The 15,576-nt window shown below is 48.2% G+C and overlaps 1 protein-coding gene across 1 annotated transcript in view; it reads right to left on the bottom strand.

The window, feature by feature from the left end:
- Positions 1-15,576, bottom strand: part of TSPEAR (thrombospondin type laminin G domain and EAR repeats) — a 33,807-nt gene that overhangs the window by 2,958 nt on the left and 15,273 nt on the right. The window contains exons 9-11 of the mRNA XM_074190132.1: positions 15,194-15,423; positions 4,950-5,137; positions 3,028-3,129 (exon numbers count right to left, since the gene is read on the bottom strand). Of these exons, the coding sequence (XP_074046233.1) occupies positions 3,028-3,129; positions 4,950-5,137; positions 15,194-15,423 (520 nt within the window). The remainder of the gene's footprint in view (positions 1-3,027; positions 3,130-4,949; positions 5,138-15,193; positions 15,424-15,576) is intronic.

Raw genomic sequence — 15,576 nt, 5'->3', positions numbered from 1 at the left:
CTCTGAGGGTTCAAGGACAGAATGAGAGTCCCCAATGAAGAAGCTCTATGGTGGCTGGCTGTGGTGGGTTTCCTCTGGAGTGGGGTACACACCTTGGTCAGAACAAGTATTTAATCAAGAGCATAGATGTTTCAGGGTGGGATGCCCAATTTATGTTCAGGATCTGCTTAATGCCACAGTCTTCCCTCAGACGACCCTGTCCATATTTTGTTTGCTTGTAGTTGTTTGCTTGCTGTCTCCCCCCATTTGGGTGTGAGTTCTTAGTGGGCCACCTCCCCTACCTTAACCCAGTTCCTCATATACATAGGTACTTAATCAATGCTGCTTAAGTTTGCAGAGGGCTTGTTGGTGTGGGGAGAAGACCATTGACCCAAAGGTCATCCCAAGGGGTGGGTTCTCTTCCATCCCATTCCAACCGTTTATCTGGAGAGAGCTTTCTTGGCCTCCTAGGGGATGAAGACAGGAAGCCTACACCGTGTTCAGGATACAAGGGATACAAAGTAAGTTCAGGGGAGGTAGGACCAGCCTCTCTTTCACAGGAGGGGGCATGTTCCGGGCAGAGGGCACGGCTTGGGCAGAGGCAGGGACACTAGAGATGGAATGTTATGTACAAGGGCTCCAAGGAGGCCAGGTGACTGGTGCACAGAGCGTGGGAGTTTGCAAAGATCTGGGAGGATAGATGGAAGCCACCTTGGGAAGGAAGTCGCAAGCAGAGGAGTTTGCACTGAAGGCTACAGGCAATAGGGAGCTCTGGGAGCTTCTTGAGCAGGGGACTGACACAGTCAGACCTGTGCTTCAGGATGTCAGTCACAACTGGGAGAAGGATAGATTAGAGAGGGAGCATGAAATCAAATGGCCTCAGGAAGGGCCATTGCAGCAGCTGGGTGAGAAGGAAGACTTGAACTAGGGTGGCTATGTATGGATGGGGCAGGGAGGAGAGAGATGAGCTGAGGATGTGGGAAGAGAGAGAACAGAGAATCAGAGAGAAAGAGACCCTGGTATTGAGAAAGAGAGATGCAGAGAAAGAAAGAGGAGACAGAGGGAAAGATAGAGACCAAGACCTGATCATGCTAGGACAGACAGAGGTCCCTGAACCTAGGCTTGTGGTCCACTCACACAAAAGAAGCAAGAAATGGAGGAGGATCCATCTAAAGAGATTGAGGGAAGAGGCCAGGCAGTCAGGAGGGGGCTCAGGAAAAAGCCAGACTGTACAAGCCCAGAGAGAAGAGAGGATCCAAGAGACATCGAGAAGGGAACTAGGAGGTCATCAGTTGGACCTGGAGCAGTACTGTGAGGCAGGCTGGAAGGAGTTAAATGATGAGGAGAAGGGGAGTGGAGGCTGTGCGTGGGACTGGCCAGGTCTCCGAGTTTGGCAGAGAAAGGGAAGGATATGGGACAGGAGCTCGAGGGGATGACTCGGTCAAGCTGAGGCTTTTCAAGAGAGGAGAGATCTGAGCATGTTTGCTGGCAGCAGGGCAGGAGCCTGTGGAGAAATGAGATGGAAGATTAAAGAGAGAGAAGCAGGATCAAAGGACTGAACTCCTGGAGGATGTGGGAGGGGAAGGGATCAGGGGCACAAGGAGAAGTCTTGGCCAAGGCTGCTCCAAGACTGGAGGCAAAGCACCAGGGAAGAGAGGGTGATGGTTGATCTGGAGGCATGGGCTCAGAGAGAAGGTGAGCTTGGGACACATGGCCTCTGTCATCTTGGGAACAGCTTCTGCTGAGGAGGGCCCAAAGGCAAAGGTGAGGAGGGAGGCAGCCAGGAAAGCTGGGACATTGCTGGGCAGCAGTGAGGACCCTGCTGGAATCAGGGGACTTGTGAGGGCAGTGGGCCCGGTCAGTGCAGGCTGCTGGACCAGAGGCTGCTTCTCCTTCCCCACAGATGGGCTGAGGTGAGCAAGTCAAGACTTGGTGGCACTGATCACAGCTTGCCTAGGGGATGCCCTCTCCAGTTCTCCCTGTCTTATGCTGACTCTACAAGCTGGAGGCTAGATTGGGATCCATTTGCCCAAATCCCCCCCAAGCCCCCATGCCTTTCCCTAGTGACCCTCTTCTCCTCTTGCTTCTCAGTGAGCTCATTTTAGAAAACATCTCTTAGGCAAGGCTTTTCTTGATCCCTCTGTCCCCCATATTGAGACCCCAGCCTCCAAATCCATTCGAGCTTATTTTGCAGAGGTCATATTCCCTGATCTTTCACATGATCTATCAACCCAGGAGAAGGTCAGCTACCAGAGGCCTTCGGACATATTAGGCCCTTAAGAAATTCTGAGGAAACCGAGCTGGATTGAAAAGCTGTGACCTGTCTCCACTCCTACCTTGGCCCTTAATTGGTAGGGCTGTGTGAGGGTCAAGTGAGGTGATATTTGTGAAGTGTTTAACACAGTCTGGGCTAAGTAAGAAGAATATTATTCATCTATTAGAATTCATATTGATATACAACACTTATTGTAGTTCAAATGAATAAATGCTTCTTCCATCAATAGGGCCAGTGACACAAGCCACAGGCAGACCCAGAGTTTAGCCAAGGGAGAGGTGCCAGGCAAGCCATTAGGTGCTGAGTTCTAGGTACCTGCCTCAGAGGGCTCCATTCACATGCTCCAAGTAGAGGAGGGGTCCCAGGGGGATCAAAGACACTTGGGGAAGATGAAGGGGGGAAGGCAGGGGTGGAGATAGCACCCCACCTCTGTCTCCTGCTGTCCATAAGGTCATCAACACTGAAAAACCAGACCTTTCCTCTGAAACCTAACGCCCCCATCCCAGTTGCAGGGAAGATGGTGGTCCTGGAGAGCTGATCATCAAGGCCCTCTGTCATCAGACTTTGCCCATCCCATGGTAATAACCATGGGGCTATCTTTGAGGTCTTGGGCCAATGCCTGACTGGTGCTGGGTCCAGACTCTGTTCCCATTCCCCTGAGTTCCCACTCAGAGCTTATAGTAAAGAGACAGGCCAGGGTTCTCCCTCTTGTCCTGACTCACCCCCAGGGGCTGCCAAGGGCTTGGACCTAGTCAGGCAGAGGGGCAGAATACCTGTATATAATACTGTTCACTGAGAAGGACACCCCATCAAAGGAGTTGGCTACCACCAGGAAGTAATCTTCTCCCACAGAGAAAAATTCCCAGTCCAGGGCACTGTGGAGAGAAGAGAGGGCAGGGTCAATGTGGGGGATTCTAGGGGCAGCCCCTCCCCCCAGGGGAATTCTTTTGGGCCAACACATTCCTTAGGAAGGGAGACCTATTGTTGGAAGGAAGAATCCCTCCATGTCTAAGGCCTGGGCAAAGTATGAGGCATCTTCGACAGCTCAGAGTCAGCCCCTGTCACCCGGGGAGGCTCCCTGGGCTAGGGCCCCACAGGGAACCTGGATTTTCTGCCTCTCTGTGGGGGAGACTCAAACTTCTGGAAAGGGTCATAGACACTGCAGGTCATCAGCCAGGCCAACTAAGCCACAGGCAAGGGTGCCCTGAGGGTCTTCTTACCTGGGCAAGGCCAGGAGCCATTGTGCCTCTGTCCTGAATGGCCCAGAGATTACGTGTGTGCGTGCGTGCACGTAAACACAGGGGTGGCTGATGGGGATGCAGATCCACCAAAGGATAGATACCCACAGAGGGACATGCACTTACCAAGGGATAGGCACTCACAGAGGGATGGGCACCCATTGAGGGATGGGTTCCCACTGAGGGATAGACAGCTACTGAGGGATGAGCATTCACAGAGGGATGGAGACCCACTTAGGTTTGGGCATCCCCTGAGGAATGGGCACCTACAGAGGGATAGTCACCCATTGAGGGCTGAGTACCCACTGAAGGAAGTTCAGGTACCCACAAAGGGACAGATACCCACTGCATATCCAGGACAGTACAGCAGCACATTACTGACTTGGCAAGGGATAGGTTTGGATGGGGCCTATGTAAGTCACTGGATAGTGGGTCTATGGATTCCCATAACTGACAAATGAAAAAATGCCCCAGAATCTCCAGAGGCATGTAGCATTCACCATTAGAAAACCCCACTGTCCAGGGCAGATGGGCACTGTCTACTGGTCTGGCTTTATTGAAACCCCAAAGTGGGTATCCAGGGATCCATATCTGTCTTACTTGTCCATTCCTCCCAACAGAGATTTCCACTTGGAGTGAGATTAGCATCCAGGAGCCATTAAGAGCCTCTGAATAATTCACAAGAAGGACCAAATAGCCCCACTGCCTTCTACCCTATAGACATATCACTGTCATGGACTTCATTCATGCATTCCTAGAATGACTGAGGCTGCATCTGGGTGGGATATCACAAGGTTTGGGGACCTCTATAACATCAAGTTGCTCTCCGTTCAGGGCCATGGAACAAGAGAATTGCAAGGAAGGATGGGTATAGCACCAGTCTTGCCCACCCTTGAATGTGAAGTATCTAATCAAGTTTATAGCCTGGTGGCTCCAAGAGACAGGCAATGGGCAGACTTCAGTTTTAGGGATTCACAGACTCCAGAGGCCATGTGGCATAGTTAGCAAGTAACCCTGGATTAGTCATGTGGAGCCCCCAAGAATGAAGGTCCAGAGAAGGTGACAATCTATATCTTCCTGTGCTGCAAGTGCTTTATACAAATGAACTAGAAGCTGGGGGTGGGGAAACAGATGGGACCCTTCCTCATGGCATATCCTTTATGAGTCTGTCAGACATAAGTGTGACAATACAATCATGCAGCCCCCTTTTCTGTGCTCCTGACCACAGTGTGTCCTTCATGGCTTCACACTGTCTCATGGGCTCTCCCCCACCCCCAGTCCAAGCTGTCATCTTGTCTGCCTCCTTGGGCCTCCACAGAACTAAGGGCCAAGGCTGGTTCCCCTCTTCCAGTGTGCCTGCCCCTCTGTCTCTCTAAAGGCCCCCAGATCACTGCTTATGACCAGTCAATCCCCTGATCCTGGGTTCATTCCACAAGCCATGCCTAATGGGTACCTGCCTGTAGGTGAGAATGTCTTGGAACTTGACAAACATCTGGGCAGTGATGTTCAGTTCATAGATAACTGAGTTGATGGCATAGGAATTGTTCTGCAGTCGAGCTTCACTGTTGTAGCTGTGGCTATTGGCCACTGCAAGGAAGAGTCGCTCCCCAATGTGGAAGACTTCCCAGTCTGCAGCCCCAAAGGTCTAGGGTGAAACAAGAAAATGGCATGAGGGCATGGATGCAATGATGAGGGTTGTAGAAGCCTTCCCATGTCCCCAGGCATGGGACCCCATGGAAGGCAGGGAGGAGGTGGGTATGACCATCTGAGGAGAGGTAGAGGCTTGCCAACCTTGGGCTCTGCTGCCCGCTCAAGAGTGACTGATCCTCCTTGGATGAGGAAATCAAAGCTATCTATAGTCATATGAAACATTGCTCTAAATCATTACTGATTTAGAGCATCTCTGAGGTACCACCTAATATCTCTCAGATTGGCCAATATGACCATAAAGAATTATCATCAAGGTTGGAGGGGATGTGGAAAATCTGGGACACTAATACATTGTTGGTGGAGCTCTGAAGTGATCCAACCTTTCTGGAGAGCAATTTGGAATTATGCCCAAAGGGCAATGAAGATGTGCGTCCCCTTTGATCCAACAATGCCACTACTGGCTCTAAACCCTGAAGAGATCATGAAAAAAGGTAAAAACATCACTGGTACAAAAATATTTTTAGCAGCCCTGTTTGTGGTGGCAAAAATTGGAAATTGAAGGGATGTTCATCCATTGGGGAATGACTTAACAAATTGTGGTATGTATGTGTGTATGTGTGATGGAACACTATTGTTCTATAAGAATTCATGAGGGACAGGATATCAGAAAAGCCTGGGAAGACTTGCATGAACTGATGCAGAGTGAAAGGAGCAGAAGCAAAAGAACATTGTACATCCTAACAACAATATGAGGTGATGATCAACCTTGATGGACATGCTCACCCATGAGTGCAATAATCAGGGACAATTTTAGGGGATCCATGATGGAGAATACCATCTGGATCCTGAGAAGGAATTGTAGAGTTTAAACAAAGACCAAAGCTGATTATCAATTTTTAAATATTGTCTTACAGATTACATAATTGTGCTATCTAATGTTTTCTTTCTTCTTTTTGGATCTATTTCTTCTCACAATACATTCAGTTTGGCTCAGAATAATGTCCAGTTCAGTTGACCAGTGGGACCTAGACCAGAGCTCCTCAGTGTCAGCAGAAATAGTGAGAGAAGGGAACCCCTCTCATCTGGGGATCTCTGCCCAGTCGCAGGCTGGCTTGGAACCCCACCTATCATCTGGCGGGTTTTCTAGGGGCTCCTTATTCCACCACCCAGCCAATCATCCAGTCATCCTACCTCAATAGAGCTAAATCCTGAGGAGAGAGTATCAGACACTAGAGGGTGGTAGGAACTATCATTCCCTAAGAAACAAGAAAGATTCCAAAGGGCTTGGAGTTAAGGGCCAAAGAGACCCAAAGTGCATCCCCACTCAGCCACTGGCTACCTGTGTGATTTAAGGCAAGCCACATAGTTCCTCTGACCCTCAGTCTCTTCATCTGTAGAGGATGGACTAGCCTAGATGAACTATGGGATTCTGCAAAGAAACTTCAGTTGGAAAAATTCCCATTTTCTTTCCCTAGCACCAGAGGGTGCCCTCTCCCTGCCTCAGTGGTGAGAGGTGCCAGGATTTCTTCCACTGTGGTCACCAGTGGGAGAACAAAATGGAAACCCTCCCAATAAACAATCAAAACTTTGCTCACTGAGTGGACCAACAATGGGACAGGAGTTCCTTCGTACTCAACTCCAAGATCCACAGTTGTTTTCTGAGCACCCAATGCTTGTTCATTGACCAACTTCCTGGCCACTTTCAGGACTTTGGCAAAGTGGGCATTTCTTGGGCATTCCAGTTTTTATCGTCACCATCACCCACAAGGAGAATGCTTCAGGAATTTACAAGCACCAACGTAAGTGAGATTTGTGACCCAGCCAGAGGGCATTGATCCCAGGGAGAGTTTCTCCCCCGAATATGGAATCAGAGTTGACCCCAAGGAATCCAGACTCCCCCAGTGGGTGCTTGGCCCAGTTTATGAGGCTGTCCCGTGGCTTTGACTTGAGCCCTGCCTGGGTAGACCTGTGAACCAGTTGGGGTTGGGCCAGCCCCGACTGGGAAGGGGGGGCCAGTTTCAATATGGGTCTCTGAGGCTGTAGAGGCTGAAGCCTCTGGGAGCTGTGAGTCAGCAGAGCCCATCATGGCTATATTTCCCCATAAAATATAAATGTGAGATCTGGTATGCATCAAAGATACTTAGCACATTCAGGGAGAGGTTCAGGGTCAGGGAACAGGCTTCATTCACTCTTCTGACATGAGGATTTGCTTGAGCCCCTTTGTCCAGGGGGTGTCTATGATCTCCTAGCAGGCAGCTCAGTGGTGCAATGGATAGAGCACCAGCCCTGGAGTCAGAAGGACCAGATTTCAAATTCAGCCTCAGACACTTGACCCTTCCTAATGACCTTGGGCCTCTCATCAAGGGCCATCTCCAGTCGTTCTGATTCCTATCTGGCCACTGGAGCCAGGTGACTCCAGAGGAGAAAATGAGGCTGGGGACTTAGTACAGCACCCCCTTAAATCCAAGTCATGTGCTTTTCATGGCATAACCTCCCTGATGTCATGGCCTTCTTTGATAATAAGAAACAAAATAACTGTGACCTCCATATCTGTCCTTTCAGGGCATCCACACAAAGTGTTGGGTCCTTCTCCACAACCCCGCCATTGGGGCTCATTTGGGGGAGCCCTCTGTTGTTCCTTGAACTCTGACTCTGTGACCTGTCCAGTTTTGTCCCCATCCACCCATCTGGTGCTATCCCTGCCAGGCCTTCCTAGTATTCCTAGTAAGATGCTAGAGCCTGCACACATCCACCATATGGGCAGCCAGAAGTGACCCCGTACCAAGGAGAAAGCCAGTCACGAGTTAGGATATTCAGGTCATTCATGCCCCAAGACTGCTGCCCTCCCCCTGCTTACCATCTAGGCATGGGGGGTCTCCCAAGTCCAAGCTTTCCCCCCCAAGCCATTCTGACTTTGTTGATGCAAAGGGGAAATCACCAGTTTTGTCTACATCATCAGCTGCTCCTTATTCCTTGGGGGAAAACCACTACCATTTGCTCTTTCTGTCTTTCCAGCTATGTCAACACCACCAGTTGCTTTTTATGTCTTGGGGGAAAACCATCAGCTATGTCTATACTTCCAGCTGCTCCTTACAGCTTGGGGGGAAACCACCAGCTACATCTATATCACCAGCTACTCTTTAAATCTTGGGAGAAACGATCAGTTATGTCTATACCACCAGCTCTTTATGTCTGAAAACCACCATCTTTGTCTACAATACCAGCTGCTCCTTATATCTTGGGGGAGGGTACCACCAGTTACAATGATAGGCATCCTCCATGATTACTTTTCAGGAAACCCCCTCCCTGGGCACAGAAAAGACAACCAAACAAGAGCATCTTTGCCCTTCTCTGGGGCTTAATCCTTCCCCATGGACAGGCAGAACTCCAGCATCTCATATATCAACCTGAGAGGCCCAAGGAGGGTAAGTCCCAAGGGAGCATCTCAGGTTCCAGGTGAAGCTCCAGATACCAAAGAGAGGCTCCAAACCCAGGCTTGCTGATGACTCAGGTTGGAGGGAGCTCACTTCCAACTTCCAGGTCTTTGGCTGTGAATACTTGCAGGGGGTCCCCAAAGTCTCATTGCAGTTTTGAACTTTTAGAGTTCAAAAAAAAGTTTAATAGCTTAAAACTGTGCTAAGGCTTTGGGGACCGCATATGAATTTTTAGATTGAGGACAGAGCTCTGATCTCTAGGTAGGGTCGCAGGAGGGAACAAGGAGTCCGGGCAGAGACAGCAGCCAGGAGGGGTTGGGTGAGGCCCTGGGAAGGGTTGCAAAGAGAACAGGTTGACCTGCAGCTGAGCCAACACAGGTGTCTCAGGGGCCATCCCCAAAGTCTTGAGGTGAGGCAGGTGAGTCAGCTGATGAGAAGTGGAAAGGCAGAGTCTGTGGGGGTCTTGGGAAGGCATTGGCCCACTTGCCTGGCACCAGGTTATTTTAGAAGAGTTTTAGTAAAGAGCTGTCAGCTCAGTGGCTGCAGCCAGGTGGGCACTGGCTCAGGCCTGGATCTGTCCTGTCCTGTCCTGATGGCCTCAGGTAGCTCCTGGGCCCAGTCCATGCCACCCCTGGGAAGTCCCTAGGCCCTTCCTTTCAGATGAGGATCTAGCAGATTCTGAGTGTGTATGAGAAGCTGCCCCTTCCTCTTGGGCAGTGAAGATGTCCCACCTGGGCCTGACCCCACTGGACATGGCCTTTGGTCTATCCTCTTTCACCTTCACAATCTGAGACTTTGCCCTAATAGAAAAGAGACTAAAGTTGAAAGATGTCCAAACCTGGGAGTTGTTGAGTAGAGGGATCTCGGTGTGCCCGGCTGACCCTTAGCCCCTGTGGGCAATCCAAAACCCATTAGATGATCAGCAATTAAGGGAGAGGCTGGCTCAAGCCCAGCCTGCCAAGATTTCCCTGCCCAGACCAGTTTCAAGCACAGAGGCTCCAGCCAAGCCCTGAAGCTGCCACTCCTGAGGTTGGCAGATGGGAGCAGGGTGGGATGGAAGCTCCCGTGTCCCTGGGGGAAGGAAAAATCCTTTTCAAGTAGCCTGGAATTCCCCAGGGAGGAAATCTGCCTTCTAAAGGTTCCCTCTGCCTGAGCATGGCTGGTTGCTGTGAAGTGAGACAGGGGCTACTGGAAGACAGCTGCCCAGGGGACATGGTTAAATGCCCACCCTTGGCAAGGAACTGCCAGCTCAATCCAGAGTCTTCTCCTGAAGGTACTGGAAGGAAGCAGGGCCACCCACTGACTGGGACAAGCTGAACCTGTCAGGACAACTGACCACAATGGCATTCCTGGGCCTCAACAGAGCTAACTTGCTCCCCCTCTCCCAGGCTGGGGGCCAGGCAGGATGCCCAAGGGTTGAGCCGTGAGCATGCCCATTCCTCTTGGGTTGAATTCAAAGCATTTCCAACTGATTCTGGACCCGGCTTCCCCTAATCATTGGCTGGCAGGGAATCCCTGATGCTTCTGAGGCACCTGAGCCACATTGGCCCTGGTTCTCAAAGAGTCTGGCATCAGATCAGCCTCGGACCAAGTGTCCCTTGTCCCCCAGACCTGCCCCTTCCCTCTTCTCTCTCCTTGTTCATTCCTCCCAGGGTGCTTTGTCTCTCCCTACTAGAATGTAAGCTACTTATGGCACAACACCAGTAAAATCCAGCCAAGAATAGGTGCATATTAAAGGGTTTCACATTCATTCATTCATTCAGTTTTCATCCATTCGTTCATTCACTTGAGTCCCTCTGAAGGAGATCACATTTGTGGTTGTGAAGGATATGGTCAGACTTGGGGGAGCAGCAGCACCACATTTTCCTCTCTCCCCCCTGAGCATGGATTTTCCTTCCTCAAGAGAATAGGATCAGCCTCCTCCACGGTCACTGAAGGTGCCCCCAGCCTTCCTGCCCTTCCTGCCTTGTTCCACTGCCAAGCACCCTCACACTTCATTAATCAATCCCTTCCCAGACCCGCCCTAGCTGTCAAAACTTACCCAGCTGCCTCCGGGAGACCCAACCCTGACATGTGGGGGGGGGTGCCCCACATTCAAACCCTCCTTCCCACACCTGGAGCTCCTGCCAACTCCAGGGAGCTGTCTCCATTGTTAGGACTGGGTGACTTGCTTGCCCAATTACAGGACATTACAACCTTTTAAGCCCACTTTCTGAGGCTCCAAGGTCCTTTCCTTACAGACATAACAAAACTATTGACCACCTGGACCCACTAGACTCTTGTCTCGTTGTCCCTTCTTCAGGATCAGTGGCTGCAGCCTGTGGTACACAGCAGCCTGGGAAAGTGGCCAGGGGTGACTTTTTGGCCCTTGGGGTACCATCAGGAAACTTAATTAATCTGTAGCAACCACAGTGATGATAACAAGAGCCGACACGATCACACATATCCTCGTGGAGGCAGGCACACCTGTTTATTAGTCTGATGGCAGGCAGTCTCTTCTGTCTCCCAAGCTAGATGAACCCCACAACCACTGGGAATGTCCATTCCTACATCCCCAAGGAAAGAGAGGGTCCTCCCAGGTCCACACTGCAGCGTGATGGAATGGCACAACCACCTCCTGTTACTCCATGAACAGCAGACCCTGCTGACAGCCAAGCTCCAACACCTAAACTAAACAGTGAAGGAGCTGAGCAAGGCCAGGTCCCTGAGGACATCTCTGTTGGAAAGAGAGCCTATGACTCAACCCCTCCTTGGCAGGGAGAACATGGTGTTCATCTCTATTGCCATCTAGGAACATGTTTTGGGGCAGAGAAGCTTAATAAATGCCTGTGATTGGCATCTTCAGGAGGCATTGGCACACAGAAGCCCCTTCCCATCCTGGAAGAACTAGAAGACAAAAGCCATTAGCAGTCCTGCTTGCCTCATCTCAGCATGTCACTGACCAGGCTACCATGGTGACATCTCATTGGGCTGGGATCATTTAAAGGGCATTTACCTGGCCTAAGGCTGTATCTGTCACCAAACACAAAAAGCCTGAGAAACCTCTGAGGACTCCAGATCCAACCTCTAGTCCAATGTAGAAATGACCCAAAGACATACAGACAGACAAGGGGTAATTCCTTCTGTCATTGGTGTCTTTCAACAGTCTTGGCTCCTAGAAGTGCTGGCTTTGTCATATTCTGCTGGAACTAGTCAGTCAGAAATCATGGACTAAGCACCTATTATATGACTAGAGACCCTTCCTGTCTCCTCAGTGGTAGAGCCTTCGCCTGCCCCTGTGTATTGACTTCCATCAGGAGGTAGCTTGGGCATTCCTTTGTATGGAGTGTATTCTTTCCCCCCACTAGAACGCAAACTTCTCCAGGGCCTGGACTGCTTCTGCTTTACCTTGGGTCTGAATCTGGCTTCTAGCAGTCATTTAATTCATGTTTGTGGATTGACCAAAGATGGCAAGTCTCTGCTTCTGTCTGATCCAGGACTCACCCAGGTCACTGTGAGGTGGCTCTCAGTAAGAAGCTGGCCATAAGTATCAGATGTGTCAGATGGATGTCTCTAGACTAAAGGCCTCTCTGTGATCAGCTCCTTTCCTGACCCATGTCCTCTTCTGATGCATCATCACAGCCTTTGAGATGAGCTGGGATTCCTGAAAACGAGGCCAGTGGAATTCTAGCTCTGACCTTAGGTCTGGACAGAGATGGTATCTATCACCCAAAGGTCATCCCTGAAAGGTTCCTGGCCACCACAACTGCTGATCCACTATCCATCAAGCCTCGGAGAGGGGATGACCACAGCCATAAAAAAACAGACTGTTAGAGTTATGAAAGAAGCCACCACACTCCTCACTAATAACATTTTTCTCAGTCACATAAATCCTTTGGAATTGGGCCTATTATAGCCTGTAGCTGGGACCTCCAATGCAAAGTCAAATCACTAAAATGAAAAACAAAAAAATGAAGAGGAAATAAAGGAAATTGTCACAAACTATTTTGTCTAATTGTATACCAATGAAACTGATAACATTAATGAGACTGGTGAATATTAAAAACAAATGAAGAACATGAAATAAAAGATTTAAATAACCCATTCTCAGAAAAAGAAATTAAACAAGCCATAAGAGAACTCAGAGAAAAACAAAACCAAGATGTTCTGGATGGACTCATAGGTGAATTCTCTCAAACATTCAAAGATTATTTCACTCCAATGTTACATTGTTGTATATGGTTGGCAAAAACAGAGAAAAAAGAAATCTTATCAACTCCTTCCATGAAACAAATATGGACACAATACCCAAACTGTGGAGCAATAAAGAAAACTATAGACTCACATGTCCAATGAATATTTGTGCAAAAATGAATAATATATTAGCAAAGGGACCACAGTAATATATTCAAAAAGATTACAAAATGCTCTGAGTAGGTAAAATTAATGTCAGGAAGCAAGGTTGTTTCAGAATTCAGAAAACTACCAACTATGATCATATTTACAATAAAACAAAGTAAAACATGATTCTATGAACAGATGCAGAAAAGGCTTTTGGCAAAGTACAAGACTCATTTATGTTTTAAAAAAAGATACCAGAAAGTATCAGAAGAAGTAGATCTGGTAAACACTATCAGTCTAAAACCAAGAACTAACATTATCTGTAGTGAAGAAACATAGAGGCCTTTCCAGTGTGGTCAGAGATAAAGCAAGGGTGGTCATTGTCACCAATATAATTTAATATAATTCTAGAAATTCTGTCTTCATTATTAAGATGAGAAAAAGAAATTGAGGTAATAAGTCTAGACAAAGAGAAAGCAAAATTATCATTTTTATGATAATTTATTTATTTAGAGAATCAACTCCAAAAGAATAGAAATAGTTTTTTTCAGTAAAATAATAGGATATAAAATAAACTCATAGAAATCCATTAGTCTTTATATTACTAAAAAATCCAACATCTCAGCAGACAGATATATCTACATACACACACACACACACACACACACACACACACACACACACACATATATATATATATAGTCATATCATAAAGAAATTAGAGGAGATGGAAAGGCAATACTTTTACAAGTGTGATTAGGAAGAGAATTCTTAGCAAAGGGCCAAAATAGTCATCAAAGATAAAATGAATAATTTGAATAATCTACAATTGAAAACTTTTGCATAAACCAAATGGCCACAGTTAGAATTAGAAAGGAATCAATTGGGAAATATTCATAGCAAATATTTCTGGTAAAGGAAACATTAAAAAATCAAAACAAAAAATATTCCAAATCCACTAGTCAAAGGACATGAACATGTAGTTCTCAAATGAAGAAAGCCATCAACAACCATATAAAAATGTTTCATTTCAAGTTTCCAAAAAGAGAAATGAAGATTAAATAACTCTTTGATGATCAGATTACCATAGATGATATTGGGGAAAATAGCAATTGTGGGGAAGCAGAAGGGAACACTGATGCCCCTTTGATGGAGTTGTGAATGGACTCAGCCATTCTGAACATATAGACTGGCAGTGGAGGAATAAAATTCAGGAAGGTCAAAGAAGAGGGTAAGACCCCCATAAGGACAAGAATATTGATGGTAGCTGTGTTGTAGCAAAGAACTGAAAACAAGGTGGGAGCCTGTGAGTTGGGGGCTGGTTGAACAGATTGTGGCAAATTACAGTAGTGCCAGGAGAAAAGACAAATGAGACAAATTCAGAGAAACAGGGGAGTGAAATGAGAAGACCCAGGAGAAGAATTTTCATGATGCCCAGAATGCTGTAAGAGGAAACACCTGGGCAGGACCCAGACACTGACCCAGGGACCTACTGGTCAGGGTGGGGGGTGGGGTAGCCCAAGAGCAGAATGAGGCACTGACACCAGGGGTTACAAATGGGCTACAAGATGTAGATTCTATCTGGAGGGGGGTTGTAAGTGAGAGGGTCGTGATAGAGGTGGGGGTAAAAGTCCATCAATAAAACAATTAAAAATACACAGAAGTCAAGCAGGTGAGAAGGGGATGTGGACAAGGCAATTTTATTATTTTCTTACTAAATTTAATTTGAACTTTAAAATTGAACATCCCAGATGTTCACAGTTTCTCCTAGAATCTTCTTTCTTGTTAATATTGAAATGTCTATTTGATGATGATTCCAAATCATAATAAAAAAAGAAAGAAATCCCACGCAGGAAAGTGGCTGTGGGAAAGCAGGAGGGTGAAGCCAAAGGCAGTTAGGGCTTAATTTCCAATGGGAGCCCAGGACCATGACCTGTTGTACTTGTTATCATCCCAGGAAGAAGGAACATTGGCAAGGATTCTTGGGCCTGGCATGCTACATTGGGAGAGCCTAGAGGTGGAGGAAGTGTAGACTGTTGGTCCCTTTGCCCCTCAAGGCTGATCTGATCAAAAGAGCTTTCTATGAAGCCCCTAAAATGGCCAGGACACAACAGAGATGAGAAGTGACAGAGAAAGGCCCCCAGCCCTAACTAATGCCTCGGTGGACACTGCTCCTGGGACTAAGAGCCAGGTTCTAGGTTAGCAAAAGGAAGGATTAGACTCTATATGGTCCATGCCAAGTCTGCCCTGGGGGCTCCAGGGCATGGGAATGTCTGTACTGCCTTCTATCTCCTTACCAGAAAAGACTGGAAAAGCCGAAAGGAGCCAAGGAGCCAGATGTACATGTGAGAAAACACTTTGGTGGTGGTGCCATTAAACGTGTTGGCCACCACCAGGAATGAGTAGGGACCCACAGTGAAGAACTCCCAGTCATAGGCACCCGAGGTGGGCAGCGTCTGGTTGACCTCGAACAGCTCTGCCCTCGAGTTCCACTTGTAGATGACGCTGTCAATGTTGTGATTGTCTCCTGGAGGAAGAGTGGGGAAGGCATAGAAGGCAATGTCACATGAGGCTTGCCAGGGGACAGTTTTTCCTAGAAGAGTTACACAAGTGCCATTCTGCCTCCCCCCCCCCCCCCCCCCCCCGCAAAGCTGTAGAGATGTGGGGATGCCCTCCCTCC

Source organism: Macrotis lagotis, chromosome 5 (genome assembly GCF_037893015.1).
Source record: "Macrotis lagotis isolate mMagLag1 chromosome 5, bilby.v1.9.chrom.fasta, whole genome shotgun sequence".
In the NCBI taxonomy this organism is placed as follows: domain Eukaryota; kingdom Metazoa; phylum Chordata; class Mammalia; order Peramelemorphia; family Peramelidae; genus Macrotis; species Macrotis lagotis.
The sequence above is the reverse complement of the archived record's forward strand: the minus strand, read 5'-3'. Positions and strand labels throughout refer to the sequence as shown.